The sequence below is a fragment of the Mauremys reevesii genome, linkage group 10, assembly GCF_016161935.1.
Source record: "Mauremys reevesii isolate NIE-2019 linkage group 10, ASM1616193v1, whole genome shotgun sequence".
NCBI classification, from domain to species: domain Eukaryota; kingdom Metazoa; phylum Chordata; order Testudines; family Geoemydidae; genus Mauremys; species Mauremys reevesii.
The window spans coordinates 27,978,749-28,003,736 of NC_052632.1; the positions used below are offsets into that span (position 1 = coordinate 27,978,749).

General features: G+C 39.0%; 1 protein-coding gene across 7 annotated transcripts in view; it reads right to left on the reverse strand.

The window, feature by feature from the left end:
• The window catches only part of THSD4 (thrombospondin type 1 domain containing 4), a 606,703-nt gene that overhangs the window by 469,172 nt on the left and 112,543 nt on the right, over nucleotides 1-24,988 (reverse strand). For all 7 annotated transcript variants that reach the window (XM_039492160.1, XM_039492156.1, XM_039492157.1 and 4 more), the window contains one exon: nucleotides 2,165-2,267. In XM_039492160.1, the coding sequence (XP_039348094.1) occupies nucleotides 2,165-2,267 (103 nt within the window). The remainder of the gene's footprint in view (nucleotides 1-2,164; nucleotides 2,268-24,988) is intronic.

Here is a 24,988-nt window from a genome sequence, read left to right on the forward strand (position 1 = left end):
TAGTAGAAGAATTTCCCTATGCTAAGTAAGGAATGTTTGTGAGTCTCAATTTACAGTGCTGCACAGACACAAATCATTAGTTAAAACATTATTAAACATCAATATGAAACAATTTCTCTCTCTCCATATGCTAGACATTTTTGGATGAGGAGGGAGAAAAAAAATCAATCTTTGGCTTGGAGACACTAGACTCCCGAAGTGGCAAAGAGAATCCTTATGACATTCTAAGAAAAAATCTTAGGAATTTTTTTCCTGTTTGGATTAGGGAAAGCAATGCTACTCAATCAACTGCATAGTGCTGAACCTGGGATTAAGTAAAACATATCCAAGCAGCTAATTAGTAGGTTCAGTCCAGAGGTTTTACCTAGAGAGTATAAAAGATCTCTAAAAGGAAGACATGCACAAAACAGGCAACATTGTGGCTACACTGACTTCAGGTTTTAAAGGGGTAGAGTGTGAAAGTAAAAATACTCTTTGCATTAATGACTATTATAGATAGCTCCACTGGAACCTGCCACTGTGATTCAAAAGCCTGATGCAGAAAGAGAAATTCCTACAGACATTAACCAAAAGAGAGGGTCACAGTATCCAGTAAAGTAGATTTAGCTACTAAAAAGGCATCTATTCAAGTTAATCTGGCTGTGGCAAAATGTGTTACTTCAACTACTGAGTGCTGCATTATGTTGAAGAAGGGGGCAGTTGAAGAAGCAGGAAGCACAGCTAGTAAGAAAAAAATCTAATTAAATCATCCAAATACATTCTCTTCCCTGGATTGTGAGTTTCTCAGGGCAGGGTCCATCTCTTTGCTGCATGTTTTGCAGTGCTACCGCAATCCAAGTGACAGGAATAATACAGGGCTCTCTATAGCTGAGAACAGCCAGAATGAGGGGCCTGAGGTAAAGATTTAAAAGAAATACTAAAAGAGGAAAATGGATGGATCAACAAACTCTTCTTAACATCCTCCATTTTCAAAGTTGAGGGTGACAGTCTCTGCTACAGTCAGAGGTGCACCACAGAAATCACAGCCCAGTGGGAAAGGGGACAGGGATGACTAAGTCTCCTTTGCTCCCTTGTAATCCGGAGCTGCTCCAAAAGCTGGAACATAATGGGCCAACAGCACTGTCTAGAAACTCCATAGTGGTGCAGTCCAAACCCTGAGACACCACCTACACCAGATCGTATGAGCGGTACCTCAGAAGCAGCCTGCTGGCTGTCTTCCACAACCTCTACAACCTGAGAAATCCTCCTGCAGCCAGACACAAGGCTTTTTAGGCCTCTCCAGCCCTTTTACCCAGGAGTCAGCAGGGAGGATCTTACCCTGATGGTGCACATATTTCTCTACGCTTGAGTTCTCTTTGTTCCACTGATGTCTTCACCGCCTTTTTGACAAAGTTAATAAAGCATAACATGAACTAGCCTCCTCTCAGCCCACAAAGAAATATTTGAAGAATACATTTCTATATACACCATAAATATTTATACAGTGATAGTCACAGATCTCGCCTGAGGGGGGCCCAACCATTGCTTACACGAAGATGAATAAATAAATAATTTCAACCTCAAAGTTCAAAAAAAAATGTCTCTAGAAGAGAGGGGTGCTAACCCCCCTCACCTCCGGACCATCTTCCTACTAGGGATGGCAAGCCACTAGTAAGCTGCTTGTGCTTTTATATCCCAGGGTGTTCAGTTCCAGTCCCAGCTGGGCAAATTCCTAGCACAGTTATTCTCTGCTATTGCCCATCCCAACTGCTGAAGATATCCATAGAAAGAGCATGCATTATGACTATCCAGAGAATCTCGAGTAGGATGTGTAAGAACCATGGGCAAGATGCTAATCTGATGTAAAGTTGTTTAGCTCCATTTATTTAAATGGAATGGCACTCTGTTTACACCAGTTGAGGACACAGCCCCTAAATGTAAGAAAGCAGAAGAGAAGATACAGAAGTTAAAAACAGTCCCCTCTGGTTGTACTAACTAAGGAGGTAACTGAGAAATACTGGTGTTAGACTTTTTTATCAGTCACGTATACCTACTGCGGATGAAGAGAGGAAGCTCAACAGGGTTTAAGGACAGTTAAAACCTGTTGATATTTCCTGGGTTAAAGATGTTTCCCTTTCCAAAATGCAGTACATGCAATAACTATAAACTGGATTTAACTTCTTACCTTCTGCAAAAGGTTCCCACTCATAAAATCGACCCATAAATGGTTTGTTGTTGTATGATGCACACTGTACCTCTCTGATATTTCTGCTGCTTTCAGGACACATCTATTACAATAAAGAACAGGGGTGTTATATTATATTTTCAGTGAGATCATTATCACTTTCTTCTTTATTAATTACTTTTAAAGATATCCCAAGCTCAGATCCAGAAAGCTACATTACAGGGGGCATCTTTTCTGCAACGTAGGTTAGAAATTAGAAGCACAGTAGAGGAATTGTGGCTGTCCTGTGCAGTCAAATCTCCTGTTCTCCAGTAGAAATCTTGCCAGGAGGGGGCCCTCACCAGCAAAAGTCACTAGTGAATATGCCTCTGAGCAATCATCATGTGGATTGCCTGGCCCTTCCCATATTCCATAGACAAAAGCAGGCAGTGAACACATTGGGGCTAAGCGTGCCAATTGCCTCAGCTACTTTGTGCAGCATGTGGAATAGCACTACTGCAGTGACTTATGTACTTGCTCACCAAAAGTCATGCAAGAGATTCTGCTACAGGGGATACTAATGTATGGCTTGGTAGGATGAAGTCTCACGTAGAGCTGAGTGAATATTGCTGGGGGTTTTGATTAATTGGCAGTTCCGAATTTAAAAAAAGGCAGGTCCAACTGAATCCAAAAATTGAAAAACAAAATGACTGAATAAAAAACAAACAAACAAACAAACAAACAAACAAACAACAACCACCACCACCACCACCACCACCTGGTTTAGTTCGCCACACACCATCCAAGTCCCCCCAAAATTTGGGGCCAAAACTATTTCATGAATTCGTGTCAAATCTGTGAATAATTTTGGATTGACCAAAAAATGGATTTTTTTTTTGCCAAATAAGCTATTTGTCAGAAAAATTTCACTCAGCTCTGGCCCAATGTTGATATTACAGTGATGAGCACCATAGAAATGTAAGATCAAGAAACAAATGAGTACATTCATGCCATGGTCATAACTAAAATTGTAATTATTATTTACAATAACATTAAAATCCGAAGTATCCAAGGAAAGAAAACATTCATGAGCTTTGTGGAGTTATTGAGGTAATAGTTGTCCAAAATAAGCAACTTTGTTACTGAACTGTCACTTTTTCAATCAAATGATATTTCAAGAGAAATACAATAAACCAAATTTAGTCATTTCCCTTTCACAATAACTTTGTATTATTCTATTTGCTGGGCTCAGATTCAACACAGTCGAAACTCAAACACTTGCATGAAATGTTAAAAGCTGGCCACAGTTATTTCTTAGCTTATATTTAAAACTCATTCCATCTTACGGTTTGTTTATTTTTAATACCTATCTACATACAATTCTATTATTTCCATTACTGGGTATTTCAACTTGTGTCTTAGTCCCAGCTGCAATATTCTTGAAACTAAACAACGACAATGTCCAAGACACCAAAAATGCATGTGTGTACATACAAAGACTATGGGATGTCACACACAGAACCAGACCAGCATGTCAAGTTTCTCTACTGAGAAGCCATAGATTTCAAAAGAATGGGCCCAGAATTCTACAAAAGCAATAAGTACCATTGATTAACTAATTCATCTGTATCTACTTTATTTTGAAAAAAAAAGCAGTGAAAAGAGAGATATTGCTGAAATTCTGTGTTGGTTTTCATATATTTATGTCAGGTGAAGGAGCAGAAGACAGCGTACCAAAAGTCCCACATAGGAGCTAGCTGGTCATTATCCACCCTCTGTCTGCGGAGATGTATCTGTTTGGCTGATGGAGGTATCAAAGCCTAAGTCTCTCCTAGTTGGCAGTACATGTGGCCACATCCACATGTCACAAATTGTTCTTTTAAATGTCGCTGGGTTTTTTTAAAATTATTTTGACACCTGTCTTCTGACAGTCTGAGGTTTTGTATTTGCTTGTTCTTCCTTCTGCAGTCTTGAGCTAATGCTCTTGCCTATCTGTACTGTATTTCTGGCACATAAATCATTTCCTGTACACCCTGACCCTACTAACTGCAGACAATACATGAGTAAAAAGATAAAAATATTCACTGCTGGGTTGCCAAAAAGTAGTCTTATTTTTTTATTTTATATCACTGGATTTTCTATTTTAAAGTTATGGAAGAGTCACCCAGGGGAAATGGTGAAAATCCCAGCTCTTGAGTCATTATAAGTTGGACATGACAAAGCTAGGAAAATACATTGTTCAAAATAATCCTGCACTAGCTGAGCAATGCACTGCCTTAATGAAGTCTTGGCTACGTCTAAAAGTTACAGTGTGATGGTAGGAACAAGCCCATTTGCTAGTCTGTCTCTTTTAAATCATTGTGAACTATCATATGTACATACGAGTTGGTAAGAGACAACAGGTCTGAAATGATTCTTTGCTTTTTTTTTTTGGAAGATTTATTTCTTTATATATATTAAGGTCACAAGCATTTATAACACACTGCTGATGTGCTAATAATAATCTATAATTCATACTGCTTAGGTCTATAATAGTCTGTTAACACTTATGACTCATTTAACCTTTATAAACCATTTATATATGAATATATTATAAATAATATAAAACATGAGCCATACAATATTTTTGTGCAGCCTGCCTGAAAAACAGATCTTTTAAATGCTCTGAGGGGGGGACTGAAAGTTGTGTAAGCTCCCTGTGTCCTCTTAAGCCCAGTCGTAGCCTTTGCGGTATGCTACAGTATGTCACTACAAAAACTAAAAGCAAACAAAAAAATTAATCATGCTGCTACAAAACCAAGTGCAAGATTTTGCAGGTGCCACAAAACCCCAATTCCCTTGGTTTATTCCTTTTTTTTCCCCCATCAGAGGCTACAGTCCGTTTTTAAGCTTCCCATTCCCTACCCCCATTTATCACACACCCTTATTATTGCCTCAAGAAGAGCTTTAAGGAGAGACTCCAAGGAAGAGGTCTTTGCCATTCACCATTGCCGCAGCTTTCAGTTTCTTACAAAATTCCCCAGCAACTCTCATGTATCTAGTAGTTTTTAATCACACCTCCCACCATGATATCAGAGTGTCTGCTAATGATAGATGCCCTATACTTGCTGATCCTTCCAATAAAGCTATGCAGGGGTGGCTCTAGCTTTTTTGCAGCTCCAAGCATGGCAGGCAGGCTGCCTTCGGTGGCTTGCCTGCAGGAGGTCCCCGGTCCCGCGGCTTCGGCGTACCCGCCACCGAATTGCTGCCAAATCCGCGGGACTGGCGGACCTCCCTCAGGCAAGTCGCCGAAGGCAGCCTGACTGCCGCCCTCGCAGGGAACAGCAGGACACCCCCTGCGGCTTGCTGCCCCAGGCACGCGCTTGGAGCGCTGGTGCCTGGAGCCGCCACTGATGCTACACATAGGTTCATTGCAAATGTGTTGCTTGAAATATATTTTAAAAGCATGTTTCAGGAGGAAGGATGGTCTTGGAGTGGGACTCAGGAGACCTGGGTTCATGTCTCACCTCTGCCACAGACTTCTCATGGGACTTTGGGCAAAGTACTTAATCTCCTTGTGTCTTTGCAGTGAAGTTCCCCATTTATCATTATTATTGGGATAATAGTAACTCCTTACCAAATATGGATGCTATGAGTAGGGATTGGGGACAATTTTCAAAATGCAATTTTTTATCAAAATCGCAACTTTTGATTTTAAAAACAGATCCAGAATTTCAAGCATTTTTTTTCCAAAACTGACATCTTGTATTTTGGTCAGCAACAGAGCTGGTCAGAAATATGTATGAAAAAATAGGGTGACATTTTTGAGAAAGTTTTTGTAGAACACACACACACACACTTATCTTAACCAGCTCCAATTGTGAAGACACACATTTAGGACCAGAGCTCATGTGAAGCAATACTTATCTACACCTACTAAGTTAAGATTTCAGGTACAACTGCAATAGGGCTCATAGAAATTAACTAGATAAATCAATCTCATATTGGTAGAATGTTTAACTTTCTAACATGTTGAAGGAAAACAAAAACTAGAACCCATAATTGTGTAAGTTTTTTAAGTCACCTCCTTTTCATAATACACTTGAAGAGAAAGAAAGTGTCAAGGCAGCGACAAATTCTTTTACTCAACTATCAGGCTAGCTAGCTTAAAGTGTTAAACATTTTCTATAAAGGTTGATTTTCAAAAATTTCACTGCCTCAACCTGATAGATTCGTAACAGATACCTTTTCAGCAAACAGTACTCGCCCATCAGTAAGAAACAGCAGAAACAGGATGATAACCTGCCACTTAAAGTCCTGAACCTTAGTGCAATGGTAAAATTTACAACTCAATATACAGGATTTTATCTACATAGCTAGAGTACCACTAAGCTGCAGCTAAGAACCACAATCCCATTAACATGAGACTATAACCCTCAGTGTTTTTGCCCAGCCAGCAAGTGATGAAAAGGACAGCAGCACTACAGAAACTGAGGCTCAGAGAGTGTAAGGACAAAAATTTCAAAACAAGACACCAATTTTTGTTGCCCAAATTTGGGTAACTAAGGCCTGATTTCCAGAAGCACGGAACCCCTGAAGCTGTCTGAAATAGAGCAATCAAAATCAACAGACACTTCTGAATGTTTTACCCTATTTCTGCCTTAATTTACTCATCTGCATGATGTGAAGATTAAAGGTTACCTAGTTCAGGAAAGCACTTTGAGATCTAGGATTGTGATGCACTTTATTATATGTGTCACGTATTGTTAGTGTTGCCTCAAAATCAGCATCAATGGGGAGCAGATACCACATGTAACATTTAAAAAATGAATCTCCTCATTTATTCCTCACCTTTCAAAAATATTTGAAACGGAGGGGTTTTTAAATTTTTCTTGAAATCTTAATCCATTTAAATAGCTTTTGGCTAAATACAGAAAATTATTATCACTTTACCAAACTGGACACATGCCTGCAATTAGCAAAACTGTTCCAAAGCTGCATTAGGATAATTCACTTTTGGAAATGCATAAAGGGGTTGTTCTAACTCAAGCCACCTCTAAAAGCAATTAAACCATTCACTAAGATTTTGGCACTGTTTCGTTTGTCTGGCCTACAGTCACTGGCAAAATCTTTTTCTTAGTCCTTACAGTCCTACTGGATTTCCCGGACTCAAGTACGGTTCACTGATGAATACTTTCCAGGGTGGATAAAAATCAATTATTTAAATTTAAAGCAGAGTTTTGAGGAAAAAAAAACTTATCTAAAGATAGTTTTAATTAAGATACATTATAGCTCAAAGATATCTCATAATGGAATATGGGTTATAAATTCTAATTCTATAGTATGAGACAATATATTCAGGAAAAGTTTAAGAAAAGTTTTGTAAATGAATTCTAATAGGTCATGGATTACGGACCCAATCTTATGGTGTTCCAGGGGCTTCTGTATAGATTATTTAGGTTAACCTTTCAATCTACCCAATGGGACTCAGTGCTCAGCCTAGAAGATACCATCCGAGATGCTTAGTTTTGCAGTTCTCAAACTGTGGATTTGTGTCTCCAGAGATAACATGCTTGTTAACAGCAAAAATGTATTTAAATAAATAAATATCTAGAGGTGAGAAACAACAGACCTCAACCCTATTGTCCCTCTGCATATTTGTGTACAGAGTCAATCTCTTACCTCTCTCTAAAAGTGCAAAGTTTCAAAAAGTTCAATCAATAGATGATTGTTGGGGGCGGAATAGATCTGGACAAGGAGAAGAAGTCTCGAAATAAATGTGAGAAGGGAGGGACAGGCTGTAGAAACAAAAGTGCAACTGTTTGAGCAGCATATTCCAGAAGTCTTGAGGTCTTTCTGAGTGTAGCCTTCATTGATTTGAGATCTACCATACCATTCTCTCACTAAAAGGGAAAACCTATAATGGCAGCAGTCCGTAAAAGAGACCCCGTTTGGGAATATTTTAATGAAGTTCCTCTACCTGGGGGTAAGACAGGCATGCGTGCAAAATGCAAACAGTGCAACAAAGAAATGCAAGACCTGGTTGCCCAAATGATACAACATCATGAGAAGTGTTCCTTCTCCAGAGGAAGCTGCATCAAAGATGAAAGGAACATGTCTGAACATGCAGGATCTTCAGGTTGGTAACAACCAACAAGAATGCACTTTTATGTAAGAAATCCATGATTAAATCGAGTCTTCCTGACTAGTGATTTAAATCATGATTTAAATCAAATCCATCCTGATACTTTTAGTGTATATAAATAAATACATGGGGGAAAATTCACCTCAGCTTTGAAACCTTTGTTACAGTGAGCTCCTAGCCTTTCATGAAAATGGTTTAGAAGGGATTTTCTAAAAGTGATAGCCAAAAAAAAGTCTTCCATGTATTTCCAGAAAGTAAATGCTTCATAATAAAGTGAAATCATGCAGGCGTCTATCTAGACTTTCTTTGTTTAGTGGCCCATTTGATTTCTTCTACAGTCCTATCTATTCTTACTGACACTTGATCATTTTTAAAAGGAAACAAAAGGGAATTTCTGAAACAATGATTCAGCATCTTCTTTCTTTAAAAAAAGCAATGTGCTATCAAAAGCAGAATTCCCTTCCTATGTTTATATGAGTCTCTCTCCAGCTCTTTACATTATCACCCACTGTAATCCAGGGTCATATTTGGCTATCAGTCTGATGTTCAGCCAAACTCTGCCCCAAAATGCATGTGCATGAGTCTCACTGAAGTCAATGGAAATCACATGCCAGTATCTGAGAGTTCTTGAGGCCACAAGCTTTTTCTTCTTGTATGTCCAAAGCACATGCACAGCAACATAATTATATACTATAAAGTAAATATTATGTAACAGCATTTCTTCTGCCTAGCATGCATCAGAATTCAGTGATACAGATGGCTGAAAAATAAACTAATTTCATTAAGTTGGTTTTGTTTAGAAGGTTTGAAAGAAACCCTTTTTAATGTTTAGTTTTTTTTTTTTCATTTAAAATATTTTTCTTTTTTGTTTACAAAAAGAGGTTTATGGTAACTGACATTTTTGTTATAAATGTTATTCTATATTTTCAGAAAACATTTTGATTAAAAAATGTAATGTAAAGCAAAACAATTGACAATGTTCCAACTTCTTGCAAAAACAGTTATAAAAGGGCCATTATTAAATGGAAAAAAAACTTAGAAAAATTTTGATCAACTCTAGTTACAGACCATGACCATAGATAGTAAACCATGAACATATGGGTTGGCAAGAAGTGAAAATTACCAGCTGTGAGTAGTGCTGTATCTTGGCATGTTTAGAAGGAATTAAGCACCTGAACTGACTAAATCACAGCCCTGCTTGAAGCACTGAGGTTGCATCTATATGTCCGCTGCAGTACTTTTCTATGCCTGATTATGGTTATCCAAACAAAATAATTGAGGAATGATGTTCTTTGAAGCAAGAGTTTGAGTAGAGTTTGAGGCAGCAGGTAATGCAAAGAGACGTTCACTTCTTTATAGCTAAATCGCTGGTTTCAAGCCTATGCTGTGTCACAGAAGAAAGCAACCTTGGTGGTCTAATTCATGTTTCCTGGATAGGCTTGTGTCCATATCACAAAATCACCATACTTCTGCCAAAATTCAGAACTGCTGGAAGTACCTACTCGGGGAAGGTTCATTAAGAGGCTATATTTCAGATCCATACCGAGTTGCACTAATGCAGAGCTAGGGGAAGATAGTGCCTGCCTGCATGCATGCACTGATAAGCTATTTTAGATACTTATATGAACACCATCACTGTAGTACCTGAGCACCTCACACTCTGATAAAACACTCCTGTGAGGTAAGGAAGTGCTATTATCCCCTTTTTACAGATGGGGAACTAAGGTACAGAGAGACTACAAGAGACTTGCTCAGGGTCTCACAGGATGTTTGTGATAGAACAGGCATTGAACCCCAGTCTCTCAGACCAGTGCTCTAACCATTGGACAATCCCTCCTCACTATGGGTCTTATTCAAAGCCCATGGGAGCCTTTCCATTTAACTCAATGGGCTTTGGATTAGACTTTATGTGAGGTTCTAAATTCCTGTATTCATTCTTTGCTTTCATGAATACTTATGTTCTTCCACAAACATTTAAAAAGATGAGCTTTGACAATTTACACTCACTAGGTATGTCGTAACAGTTTTAAAAGGGTTTCTATATTTCTCCAGTAAATCACACAAATGACAATAACTGCATCCTTGAATAAGCAAATGTTTGCCCTTATGTTTTTTTGTTTTTTTTAAAGAGAGAGCATACTTTTCACAGTATATTTATTGCTTTTCAAAGTATATTTAATACACTAGATTCCTTAACCTGGTCCTGACTTCACATGAAAGCTTTTAATTTCCTTTCAATTCACTTAAAGAACAGTTTCCAAATAAAACCTACTCAATTTATTAAATGTATTTAAATACATTTTATCCACACATAAAATACCCATGATCTACTAACTCTATTTTAGTCAATGACAGACAAGAAAAAATTTGAAAAGAGAAAGATAGGAATTAACATTTTAGCTACATGCCTTCTACACAGATTGAAACTCTGGCATGCTTAGCCATATCATAAACTTTTAACATGCTCACACATCATCAGCTTTTTTCTCATTCAGTCTTGTCCTTCTGCAAATCAAAGTCACTGACAGGGCAAACATAAATAATTAGACCTTTTCACTTCAATCAACTCAATGTCATGCCAAGCATTTCCATATATAATTCCCATTTGAGCAACACTGACAGTGTTTCCACTATGTCTTTCAGCAGTCTATTGCCATGCCTAACCTTTCCCTGTTCAAGCCATTTTCCTAAGGTACAATCTGAACTTCATGGTAGATGGAAAAGAACAGTTACCTTATCAAGTTATCTAGTCTAATTCTTTCCAATTTTAGCTGTAGGCCATTTTTTCTCCCTTTTTTAAACCACTTTCAGATAACTTAAATAATCTTTTCCTGACAGTGTTTCTTTGAAGGGATTCGAACAGTATAATGCAATAACTCTCAATCTCCATTTTTCCCAAAATGCAAAAAAATGAAACTCCTTCAAGCTGTCTTTGTATGTTGAATTCCCAATAGTTATACCATTCTGGAGATGGGCCCTTCGAATTTCTTCAAATGTTTATGCTCTTTGGGGCAGAAACTGCCATGTATTATACATTTGTGCAATGCCTGGCACAATCGAGCACTGGCCTGGTTTAATTACCAGACAGTACCCCAGTAAATCATAAGTATTCAACAGTAGTGGGTTTTTGCTCTTATATAATGCCAGGACTCTGATTCACACACAATATCTCATGAGCCATATTTTCTGAGTGGGCACTATATTTGAGCTTATAGACATGCAGAGCTTGCACGTTACAGCAGCTTCTATTTCTTTTTGATACTTAAGACAAATTCATTTGTGAGTGTATGTTTACCTGTTTTAACTTCGTAAATACCTCTCATTTCTTTTTCCTAGTTAATAAATCTTTAGTTTTTTACAGGATTGGCTACAAGTATCTTTGATGCAAGATTTGAGGTACAATTGACCTGAGGTAAGTGATTGGTCCTTTGGGACTGGGAGTAACCTGAATATTGTTGTGACTTCTGGTGTAAGGGATCATCTATCACAAAGACAGGATTGCCTGGGTGGCAAGACAGACCAGAGTGCCCAAGGGGACTGTCTGTGACTCCATTTTAAGGCTGTTATAATGCTTGAAGAGTTCACACTTGATACTTGGTTGGTGAAATCTAAGTAAAAAACAAACAACCAGTTGGGGCTTGTGCCCTGGTTTGTAACAGTCTGCCCTGAGGCTGGCACTCTCAGTTGTGAGCCACTCCAGACAGCCTGACAGCATCATCTAATTTATATGAATCCCCTACTATTTGTCTTTTCTCCCAAGTATTCACAATCCTGCTCTCTTAATTTATGTTGGAATATTTTATATGGTATGGAAGTCAAACTAATTGATCAGCAATTTCCTGGGCTTTCCTTTTTAAAGATACTGGTACATATTGTGACGGGTTGGATCACAGAACCCACCCTGGAAGCTGCCAAGACTATTCCTGCCCCTGCCTTCCCTGCCAGCTCGGGGCCACAGGACCCTGTCTTGCTGAGCCAGACACTCCCGTCTGCTCCCACAAAGACCCAGGGTCTGAATTACTTGCCCCAAAGCTGCAGATTTACCTGAAAGCAGCTAACAGAAGTGTTCTTGTCTTTAACACTCAGATGCCCAACTCCCAATGGGGTCTAAACCCAAATAAATCCGTTTTACCCTGTATAAGGCTTATGCAGGGTAAACTCATGAATTGTTCACCCTCTATAACACTGATAGAGAGATATGCGTGGCTGTTTGCTCCCCCAGGTATTAATACATACCCTGGGTCAATTAATAAGTAAAAAGTGATTTTATTAAATACAGAAGGTAGGATTTAAGTGGTTCCAAGTAGTAACCGACAGAACATAGTAAGTCACCAAGCAAAATAAAATAGAACACGCAAATCTATGTCTAATCAAACTGAATACAGATAACCTGACCCTCAAAGATGCTTCAGTAAGTTTTTTCCTCAGACTGGACACCTTCCAGGCCTGGGCACAATTCTTTCCCTTGATACAGCTGCTTGTTCCAGTTCAGGTGGTAGCTAGGGGATTCTTCATGATGGCTCCCGCCCTGTTTTGTTCTGTTCTGCCCATTTATATATCTTTTGCATAAGGTGGCAATCCTTTGTCCCCCTCTGGGTTCCCACCCCCTCCTTCTCAATGGAAAGATACCAGGTTAAAGATGGATTCCAGTTCAGGTGACATGATCACATGTCACTGCAAGACTTCATTACCCACTTGCCAGCACACTCGCATACAGGAAGACTTACAGATAAAACACAGGCATCTGCAGACAATTGTCCTGGTTAATGGGAGTCATCAAGATTCCAAACCACCATTAATGGCCCACACTTTGCATAATTCCAATAGGCTCTCAGAGTTATATTTCATATTTCTAGTTTCAGATACAAGAGTGATATATTTATACAAATAGGATGATTACACTTAGTAAATTATAAGCTTTGTAATGATACCTTACAAGAGACCTTTTGCACGAAGCATATTCCAGTTACATTATATTCACTAATTAGCATATTTTTATAAAACCATATAGAGTGCAATGTCACACATATAACATTTACCTTTCAAACCATCTGGTACCTCTCCAAATTCTTATACATTATTGAAACATATTTCTAGAGGTTCAGTAATTTTCTCTGTCAATACACCTAAACTCCTGGTGTGCATCTCATCTAGCCCTGCTGATTGAATATGTTCAGTTTTTACCAGGTAACTCCTTTACCAATCCTGTGTTGTTAACCTTTCTTCCTTTCTCCATCTGTCAACTGCATTAAGTTTTCTGCATTCCTTGCAGCTAAAATGCAATTAACAGAACATGCCTTTTGGATGTATGAACACAATACAGGCAATGCCAATCTCCAGATTGGAGTTTGTCTCCAGCTTTTTGAGTGCAGCTCGAACCTTAAACCTTTTGTTCTACTATTGATTTCAGCTTGCAGCACTGAAGAGTTCTCTGAATTCGCTTCCAAAGCATTTGAAGTGTTACTTGAACCTAATCTTTATTAACTTTGCAATGCATCAGGAACAGGGACAATGCAGCAAGTATATCTGTTATTGCTCTAGCCAGTTGTTTTCCCACAATAACACTTCCAAGCTTAAATCACAGCCCTTCCAATGTCAAGGAATCTCAGTTAATAAAGCACTTGAAAAATGAAAAATTCTTGCCTAGCTTTTATCATTATTGTATTTTATTCTGAGTGTGCAAATCTGCTAAACAGAGAGCTGTTTAAATGACTGGGGGGAAACATCTCATCTCACATTTTCCACTGCCAATGGGAGGATTCAAGTACAGCCTCAAGTCTTGCATAAAATTTAGTGACTCTGTTCAGTCATAGATAAACCATCCATATCACTCCATTGTGTATAATTTAGCATACTTGGCATTTCAGTATTGAATAGGTCCACAAGCGAAATGGTGTGGGAACACGAACAATACAAGTGCCTCTACTGCACCTAGTCCACAGTTTTAAGAAGGACTCCTGCTTCCACTGCTGTCTATTACTAAAATTTCACAGTCACAAATATTTATTCCCAGGAAAATAAAAACCCACTTGAAAAAACCCAGCTTCTACGTTACCTATTTTTAACAATAAGAAAATGGAAAGAAAAACTAAACATGTTGGTGTAAATAGGAATAGCTCCACAGAACACAGAACTACATTGATTTACACTTTTGCTTGTCTTTCCAAACCCTTGATCCATCAGATGGCCAGATGTCGATCACCTCACTCCAGAAGAAATGAATTATTAAAAAAAAAAAGTCTTCACATTTTATTTTTCCCAAGTTTTTGTCAGTGCCCATTTCTCTGTGAGACAGATAGGCCATTAAGCATTCCGATTGGGCTGTCCAAAGGATCTTCTTTGGCTGATCTTAGCAAATTTACTACAAATTCTTAGCTACCTTTGTACCCTGGCTGCTCCCATTCACATTTTTATAGAAATATGCTGCAGGAGTCCATCCAAATTCAAAAATCCTTTCACTAAACCACATTTATAGAAACCGTGTGTCATGCTTGAGGCATTTAAACAGCACACTGTTGTCTCATTTAATGAGAAACCAATGAGAATTATTTCTATTAGAGAAAACCTGGCAAAAAGTCTTAAGAATGTCTAAACATGAAACCCTTCAGATTAGCTGGTTCTTCAGTGTCTCATCTGGCTTTATTGTTCAAAAACACACAGAAAATTATGGCATATATTTATAGTCATCACCAAAAAATGTGCCACAGCATATTTGCCCTAATACAAGAGAGAAAAACAAATCAAAATGTTTTCATGAGCAGAGTTTTTATAAATTAAAAAGTGTTTTCATTATACAAGAAAAAGTATTGTCAACTCCAACATTGTTTTTAAAAAGGTATCAATGCCAATTTTGAAAGACACTAAGCCAGATTAATACTTAGTGAAACTCCACCGAAGTCAATAAACTTAAAGTAGAGATGATGTGTTTGGCACATTCAGTTTGTAGAAAATTATGCTGACAATTAAATCTGCACTAAGACTGCCAGTGATATTTGATTTGGTTTTAAAAGACCGTCTCTACTAAGCAACTGATTTTTACTGGGTTATTAGGGGATACCTAAAAGCAGGTTTAGATGTACATTTTTACTTTCTGGTTTTGCCTTTCTTTTCTCATTTTCTATTTATGGTCATTAGCATAAGTATAAAGCCTATGGCCATGATCCTATCACTGGGTCTGTGCACCTATGTGGAGTTCCATTGATTAAACATGTATCTATGTTATGAAACTCTGCTTAAGTCAATTGGGCTTTGCACAGACTCAGGGCTCTGTCTACATAGATCCAGTAGCAGGATAGGAGTCTTGTGTTTGCTCATTTACTCCTGCTTTTTATTTCACATTTGAAGTAATAATCCTAATCACAGCAAATAGTCCTGATGATTCTAATGGAGGATCATAACTTCAAGTGAGGACCAAGCAGCAGGAGCAGATGAACTAACCACAACAATCCCGTTTCCATGTCCCCAGCAATGCAAATGAAGGAAAACCACCAGCTAAAATTCACAGGTATATCAGCAGAATCATTTCAAAGCAAAATTCTTACAGTTTTCTACAAGGCATGAACGGAAATTTAGTATTTCTAGTGGGCATTGTGTGCAAATCTGCTTTGAGTATGTACTTTGTTCTAACCCATTGTTCCTTACTACAAATAAGGAACTAGACAAAAACCAGACAAAAAGCAACTTTCTTTAGAACACATTGTAATACACAAAAAAATGCAGCTTCCTCTAGGCTTCTGCTCAGCACTATGCTCCTCAATCAGCATATCAAAGAGTTACCTGTGCCACACCTTTCAGTTGCTTTTATGGATACTATGCCAGTTCTCATATCGGGGTTTCTTTCTTTCATCAAAAATCAAGACCCTGAATATCTGCTGATGCAATAAGATCTTACTATTAGTGCTTTGCCAACACGTTGTATTCACCCCCTGTTTCATACTTAAAAATAAAAAGATGTTCAATCTAATATTTCTGTTTATCGCTGTGTTATAAGTGCTTTGTTATTATTATAGGCGGGGCCAGTAGCACGACCCGACACTTTCCATTATAAGACCCTTGTTTTAGTTGCTTATCACTTTGCCAGATTAATTGGTCAGGCTGAAATATTCCATGCCAAGTGTCTGCATTAGGCTGAAACTTTTTGGAAAATTTCAGCCTAAATGGTTCAGACATTTCCAGGAATGAGGCAAGTAAAAAATATGGTTTTTTTGCCAATGTTAAAAAAAAATCTTAGTGAAGCTTGAATGCCACCTGGTTTTGGAGCGGGGACTCAAAATTTGGAAAGGGGTGATTTTGTTTAAGGCTTTTTCAGTTTGTCAATTTTTTCCCCCTTTTTTGCAATTTTGGTTCAGGTCAAACTCCACACCTTCCCCCCCACCCTCAACTGCCAGCAAACTGAAAAATCAGTTATTTGACCAATTCTAGACACACTATTTTTTCCTCCACAGGACTCCTGCCTCATTTGGTCCCTATGTACACGTTGGATCCCCCAAAGAGATCCCTCTAGTAAACCAGAAGGGCCTCATTTGTTCAGAGGGGAAATACCAGGGGGGGAAAAATAACCCCAGGGAATCAGGGATCAACTAATTCCAGGTGACAACAAATGGAATGGAATGGGAGTGAGGGTCATCGGTTTACAATTGGGGTTCCAGATGGGGACATTGAGCAGAGAACCCCAGACAGCACGCACCACACCTCAAAGGCGTCTAAGGAGTCACTGGGTACTGCTTGGAAGCAGTGTCGTGAAGGTGGCGGGGAACTGTAGGAAGAGAAAGTCTCATGGGTAAGGCGCTGCCTTGGAGCATTGGATTCTATCTCTGTCTCTGCCACAGAGTTCCTACATTTTACTAGGCAAATCACTTAAACCAAACTTTTCACAGGTGATGTTTGTGCATTTCTGTCTGACTCAAGTCCCTGGTGTTTGATTAGCAGAAGTGCAGAGAACTCACAACTGCAGCTGAAGTCAATGGGAGTTGTACTATATAATGCTAAGCACTCTGAAAAAAATCATATCCTCGGTGTCCCATATTGGGCACACAAAATCAGTGGATACTTTTGACCTTACCATATTTGCCTCAATTTGCCATATTATTTTTATTAATAAAACATAATAATAAAAATAACAATAACAATAAAAACCCCACATCTCCAAAGTGGGGAATTGTGAAAATAAATTAATATTTGGGAAGCACTCCAATATTAGAGTGATGAGCACTATAGAAAAGCCCAGGAAGAAGTTAATTCTGTTTTCAGAGCAGGGTTTGAACAGTATGTGGTAAATAAGGCATGGAGCCATACATTTAATAATATTGAGAAAACAAAATATTGAACAGCAGCTCATTAAGTGAGCACCATCCATTCCGGGCACTAGATAGGTAGGGATCCTGTAGAAAAAAAGTAACGTGATCATGTAATTAAAGATGAATAATGTTCTTTTAATGTATGTGTGTGTAATTTATATAACACCACAAAAATGTTGCCACCAGAAAGCCACCAAGCAAAGGTCTCACAGCTGCAGTCCAAGGTAATTAGCATGCTTTACTATCTTCAGCATATGATAATGCAAACCACAGACAAATAGAGGAGGAGAAAATTACATTCCTTGGCTGGGAAATTATTGCAAGTTTAAAGTCAGAGACACAGACAGTTGGCAGGAGAGAGTTGGGGATATTTCCTTGGCTTCTTCTCCCTATAAATCAATCACTTCCCTGCAAGCATAGTAATGACAGAACTACTGTTCATATAGTGTGCCCAGCTCCTTTCCTCGCCTTAAATAATACAAGGAATTTGCGATTCGCTTTCCCATAACTGTAAGGTAAATGTTTGTGGAAAAATGGCATTATTGTACGTGTTGCTCAAAGGAAAGTCAAAGAAAGTTCAGTACACGTGAGTGTGTCTCTTCACATACGGTGTGGCTTTCTCTTCTGAGAAATTACTGCATAAGCACATAGCACACTGTCTCAGTACCTGACAAAGCCGAAACAGAGCACTGCAGGTTTGCTCTAATTTGTCCTTTGCAGTGTTATCTATGAACTTTGCCCTGATATTCAACATAGAAAAGGCCTATTCAACTGCTTTTCTCATCACAGTATATCTAGAACCAGCCTTCAGTTCTCAGCTCTTCTGAATGAGCAGGCTGTCTATGACACCCTTGAACCAAATTATCCTTCAGCTCTGTCCCAGAAAAACCCTTACTTAGGTCCATGCTCCCTAAGTATTTGCATCACTCTGACCCCCTGCTAACAAACAGCTGACAGCTTCAGTAATAGAGCTCCACATATACTGCCTGCTCTCTCAGCACCCTCCAGCCACCCTCTCCCCAAACTCTCTCTCACCCCGCCCGCCAGTTCAGTGTTTCTGTTCCTTCCCCACCCAGGAGGGGAGGGATAGCTCAGTGGTTTGAGCATTGGCCTGCTAAACCCAGGGTTGTGAGTTCAATCCTTGAGGGGGCCACTTAGGGATCTGGGGCAAAAATTGGTCCTGCTAGTGAAGGCAGGGGGCTGGACTAGATGACCTTTCAAGGTCCCTTCCAGTTCTAGGAGATTGGTATATCTCCAATTATTACCTTTATCTTTGGCCCAGCACAACAGGGTGCCAAGGGAGCGTTCTTTCCCTGCCAGGTCTCATCTGCACGCTTTTTGTGCTCTTTGCCTGATGTCTGGCTTTTGTACAACCCAATGCTTGCTTGGCAGTTAGTGGCAGCAAGGGTGGAGGGTGGGTAACGAATGTGCACATGTTGAAGGAATGTAGTCACAATTGAGGAAGCTGGATGGCACACTGCATACCTTACTTTGGAGAAGTACCTTCAAAACATAGGATCAGCCTGTTCTAATTACTTCTGAACCTGTCCACACAGCCTTAGAAAAGCAAATCACCTTAAGCTTGTGGTACTGGACAAACCTTCTTAAAATGTCAAAGAAAAATAGATTCTTCCCCTGAGTAGACTTGCTGATACCATAGTCTGCTCTCACCAAAACAGACATTCCAGCAGAAGGTGCTGTATGACAGAATGTGTATTTTATTGTATTCTTTTTGAGCGACGATGAATAGTTACCAAATGTTCAAAAAGCATCATTTTTTGGAAAACAATTTTAATGGCATTTGTAAATGAATTCACAGGATCTCCCTTGAATGAGGTTTCCAGAAGACAGATTTCCACTGCTTCCAAAGCCTGGATGCAATTAAACCAATATATAAGTAAAAAGTGAATTTCTTGTTCAAATTATGGCTGTGTTTAATATTAATGCAGCAAAATTCAGACAAAGCATCTTGTCTGAAAAGACAAAAGAGAATTTAAGACGCATTAAAATGCTTTAAAATACCTTCTAGGACATTTGTGTGTGCAGATAAATGACAGATATTCAAATTTACACACTAATATTAAACATACATTCCTGACATAGGTTGTTACACTGACAAATGACTTTAGGTAGTTGAAGTTTTTATTTTAATCGCTTTTCATCTTTAAAATATGGTACTAGCGATTATCTTCAAACAATAACAAAGCTGTGCATCTAAATCATTTTATTGTGAAAAAATTAATTCAATTCAACTTGACAAGCGGCAGAATGATGACCTTTGAATCACCATCACAATTCAATCTTTAGTGCTAAAACTGTTTCTTGGAACTGATGAGGTGATCAGATGTTGCAAGCCATTTCCCCCTCCTCTTCCCTCTAACGTGACATATGAATTCCATTGACTTTAAGGTAACTTCCCAGACATTTCCAATTACTAAATCAAACCGACTGTACTTAGTTGGCCAAAAGCTCAGGAAACAATCTCTTTAATCATTTGATATGGATTTGGCGCCAGTTATAAAAATGTTAGTCATTCATCTATCACACTATTTCTAGACACATATCAGGGTCTGAGTCTTCAGAGAAACAGATTCCCCGCCCCCATCCAAACTCAAACAGCGTACAGACGTCCCTCAAACTTCAGAAGAAGGCTACACACCAATAGAGACAGATCCAGTGACAGAACCATATACTAGAACATATACCATAATGAACCCACACGAAGAGATACTTGTAGTTTTGGGAGAATTTGATTTTTTTAAAAAATAGTTTCAACAGGTACTATCAATGTTTATTTTTTAAAATTTTCTTCAAGTTTTATCTATTTAAATTTTCACAGTTGCACAAAATTAAGCACAGTACTGGGGTGAAAGTAAGTTAGGACACTTACTGGTATGGGGGAGGTGGGGCAGCGCTCCAGCCTCCGGAAGGGGTGGGGCCTCAGGCGGAAGGATTGGGGCTTGGGGTCAGCATCCCCCAACCAGCCCTTCCAGGCCGCCTGGCCCACGCTGCCAGGGGCTCCCATGTTGATTTAAAGGGCCCGAGGCCCCCCAGCCTGTCGGAGGCTGCAGGGGAGGAGGGGACCAATGGGGCAGGGACATTAAAGCACTTCAGGGCCCTTTGCCACCGCAGCGCTTTAATGTTGCTTCCCATCCCTCCTCCCCCTTCGGCGGCCCTGCCGGTATGGACCCTACCAGCAGGGCTGCCAACAGGGGAGGCAAAAGGGGCAGAGACATTAAAGCGCTGCTGCAGCAGTGCTTTAATATGGGCTGGGTACGGGGCAGTGCGGGTTCTTACCGGTACAGAGTACCAGCCTGAACCAGCTCACTTTCACCCCTGCACAGTACACATATAGCCTTTCTGTCCACTCTGGCATTGCAACAGAGCAGAGTGACACAGGGTAGATTGCAATGGGGATAATTTTTTTCAGAGCAACTTCAACTTCAACAGCAATGGTAGCAAGAACAGCTGTGCACCAATCAATGCAAGCAGTTTTGAGTGCAGATGGGGTGTTTTATAGGCACACTGAGGTGCTGCAAAGGTGTTGCAACACAAAAATGTTCTATTGTAGATAAGCCCCAAGATGTTACTCCAGGAAATCTTAGCTGCATGCAGGCTTTGCACTGCATAGTGAAGAAAAAAAGTTTCTGAAGAGTTACAGAATATAAGAAGAATAAACTATCCTCTCGTTAGGATTTTGGAGATTCTGAGTATTATGTGCAAAATATATTCCTGGGACAAACTTAATCTCTCAAAGCATGGATGATGTACGGGAGTGTTATGCATTCTCTTCCTTGGTGATTCAATACAGAAAATGTACATGCTAACTCAAGGTAACCAGAAACCTAAAAAAGTGTTAATTTTCACCACTTCACAAGAAAACAATTGACTTTTCTTGTATTGGTCTGGATGAAAACACTTCCTCAGCCACACACAGCACTCTCCGGCATCATAACGACTATTACTCTCTAAAAGGTCCCAATTACGTTGTGTATGTAGCAGAATAAATGCAATGTGGATTATAGCCATGTACATTCAATGATCTGTAATTGAAAACTCCTGGATTTACAAAATGGCTGGAGAGCAGGAATGCCAATATGTGAATTTGATGAAGTACCTGAAACCCTTCCACCAAAAACAGAATGGATTCTGTACATTGAATTCAAACTGCTTCCAATATTGTGTGGATGCCAATGAAATATTTTCAGACATAGAATATGAACCAAATGTCTGACTTTCACAACAAGTCCCAGAAAGATTTAAACTATTTAAAGAGAATTCACAGAAGAGTGTGGAAGGAGTGACTTGAGGAAAGACTAAAGGAGCTAAACATGTGTGTGAATTGGCTAATCTTATGGGAGGATATGATAAGAGTCTACCAGGTATAAACTCCAAGAAGAGACAAGGGAACCTTTGGCTGGTTCAAGGAGGCTATACACCAAGGAGCGATGGGATGAAAGGGGAAAAAAAGGAAAACTTAGGGTGAATACTAAAAAGAATGTCTGGACTTTTAATAGGAGGGAGGGGTTTCACGAGGAAAGGAATCTGATCATGTTACATTTCACTGAGTTTTAAAGGACAGATTTGTTTGAACTACATAATATTGAAATTAAAAGTGACAATCTATAACAACCATTTAAAGTGGAAAACTGGAAGATTTTGCCAGGTTTGACAGCATGATCCTGATTTTATCAGCTGCAGCACGTAAGAGGAGGAGTAATAATAATGTCCACCTAAGGTATTACACCCATGGGAACTTGCAGTAAGCACACACAGAGGCATTTGCTACATCTGTACAAAACGTAGGAAATGCATCTCACTCATGACACCTTGAGGAGAAAAATATTAAAAATGTCTCTTTATAAATCTAAGCTGGGACAACATGCCATAAAATGCCTTAATGATAATTGTGGTGTTATTGCATAATATCACTACAGGACAAAGTTAAGGTTGCTTGGTTCTCTTAATTAGTATTTTCTTACCATAATGTGTGAAATTTAAGTGTAACCTTAACTCTGAATTTTCTGGGCATATAAATGCATCTACTGGTTTTGGGACACCTATAACATCTTTATTTATCCTTCAGTTATTGATATGCACTCTGAACCTTTACATTAAAATGGACTGTGTTGATGGTGTATAGTTTTTTGGTTGTGTGTGTGCATGCGCACCTTGAAATATTCTACACAATACTTAAAATATTTTTGGAGAAGACTGAAATCCTATCATCTGTGGTGCAGAAAGCCCTGGCTAAAGCATTAGAGGTTCCTTTACTAATTACTTTTCTCCAGCCTGGAGAACATAAATTTGCCTAGGATTGTAATAGGCATGCATACACTATGTGATTGTAAGCTCTTTGGTGTTGGTGCCATTATTTTGTTCTCAATTTGCGCAGTACCTACCACAATGGGATCCTAGACAATGCCTGGATCTCCCAGGCACTATGGCAATAAAAATAATAATGTACATTCCCTGGTGGAGAAGTATTTTTAATTTATTTTCTTAACACATGGGTAGTCCCCATCCCTAGACCTATGTTAGTGATCATTTTGTGTAATGGACATGCCTACATTTGGAGTTTATGGTCCTATTGGGGGTGGGGAGGTAGGTCAACACAAAACTGTCAAATGGTTAACTACATTTGTTACGATCCACAGTCTTGGGCCTTTCTTCATCTGTAATTACATTTGATGCTACAATATATTGTGATGACTGACTGACCATGAGCTGGTTTTATAGGATAGATCACTACTTGCTATGAAACAAGTTTAGATTAGACAAAACACATTAAAGTGAAGGCTTCTGAACTGCAACCCTGCAAACATTTCCCCCAGTGTTTTAACTCAGTCAAGTCCCTGTTATTTAGTCAGACTCTAATGAGACCTGCCTAAGACATTGTGTTCTATGGAATATGGTAAAGAGATTCAACACAGTGAGCCCAGTTTATCCCTGGAGTAATTTCATTATAGCCACAGCTATAGAGTTACAACAGAAATTAATTTGGCCCAGTATATTCAATGAAGATACCCTGAAGAGTGACATATAGGGTAACATCTAAATTGAAGGGACAAATCATCAATTGATGTACAAAACAGGAGAACGTTTAACCATTATTCCCATAGCAATGGCTGGCATGTTACTTCTGCCACTAGCACTAATGACCTTTGAGCTAATACTTTAAAAAAATCCCACCCCAAACCTCAAAGAATCAAAGAAACCACAGTACAGCCTAAAGTAATGTAAACTTATGAGCTTTCCTGTACACCTAGAAATGTCAAACTGTTAAATGCACATGCAATCTTACACAGTTCAAAAGGAAACTCCCAAACTAGAGTCAAAGCTAAATTCCTTGGAAAAAGATCTTAACCTCATTTTGAAATTATATCAAATACCGAGCCCACACAACGCTCAAAATGAGTAAAAATAAGGTTCACAGATGTCCCAAACAAAAAGTTTTTAATAACAAAAGTTCTCGCTGACATTCTTACATGCCACTTTTTGTAACCCACAAATATTAATGAACACATCCTCACCTCACCCCTGTGCTGGTAGTGAACAAAGCAATACTGGAAACAGAATTTCCACTCCATGGAATATTGTACATTTCCAAAAAAATGTTTTTTCTGAATCAGAACAAAAAGCCTCAAATGCAAATTTCTGTAGAATGGAAAAATTTTCAAAAAATTCTGGGCAAGGAGCCAGCCAGCTCTCAATCTGGCTAGGCATATGGGGAGCGAGGCAGCCTAGTGTCCCATGGAGGTGGGTAACATGGGAAGTCGGGAAGCCCAGCAGGCAGACCAGGTAGACTGCTCAGCTATCAGCTGGCTGACTGGCAGGAAACACACATGCAAGTGCTGAAGAGATGAAGCCATTTGTACAATGAGAAAATGAGTTTAGTGATCTGCAAAAACACTTGAACAAATAGAAGCTCTTCTCAGCCTCTCACTAACCAAAATCTATAAGCTTAACTTTTTATGAACCAAGCTGTCAGTCATGCAAAACAAGTTCAGCTATAAATGAAAGCACATTAAATGCACAATGATGAGGAAATGACCTAACAGGCCAAGGCAGATTGAGTTAATTTGTAATTAATTAACTACCCTTAGGAGAAACCAAAGACCGGGGTACCAGTTAATAGAATCTTTCCCCTTTGTTAAATTATATTCACCTCTTGGAACATACAAGAAAAAGGGAAAAGAAAAGAAAAGAAAAAAGAAGCTAGTGTTCTCTAGATGCCAGCAGCAGCTCTGGAACACGTCACTGAAGATAAATTAAATCAAAGTCCATGTATAAAAGTGGAGAGACAGGAAGAACAAGTAAATAAGGACAGACACTATCAACTTTGCTTTGCTCTGGTCTGGCCTTGACTCCTATGATTGCTCCTCCATAATTATTGTTTATAGCTATTAAATACCACATCCTAGG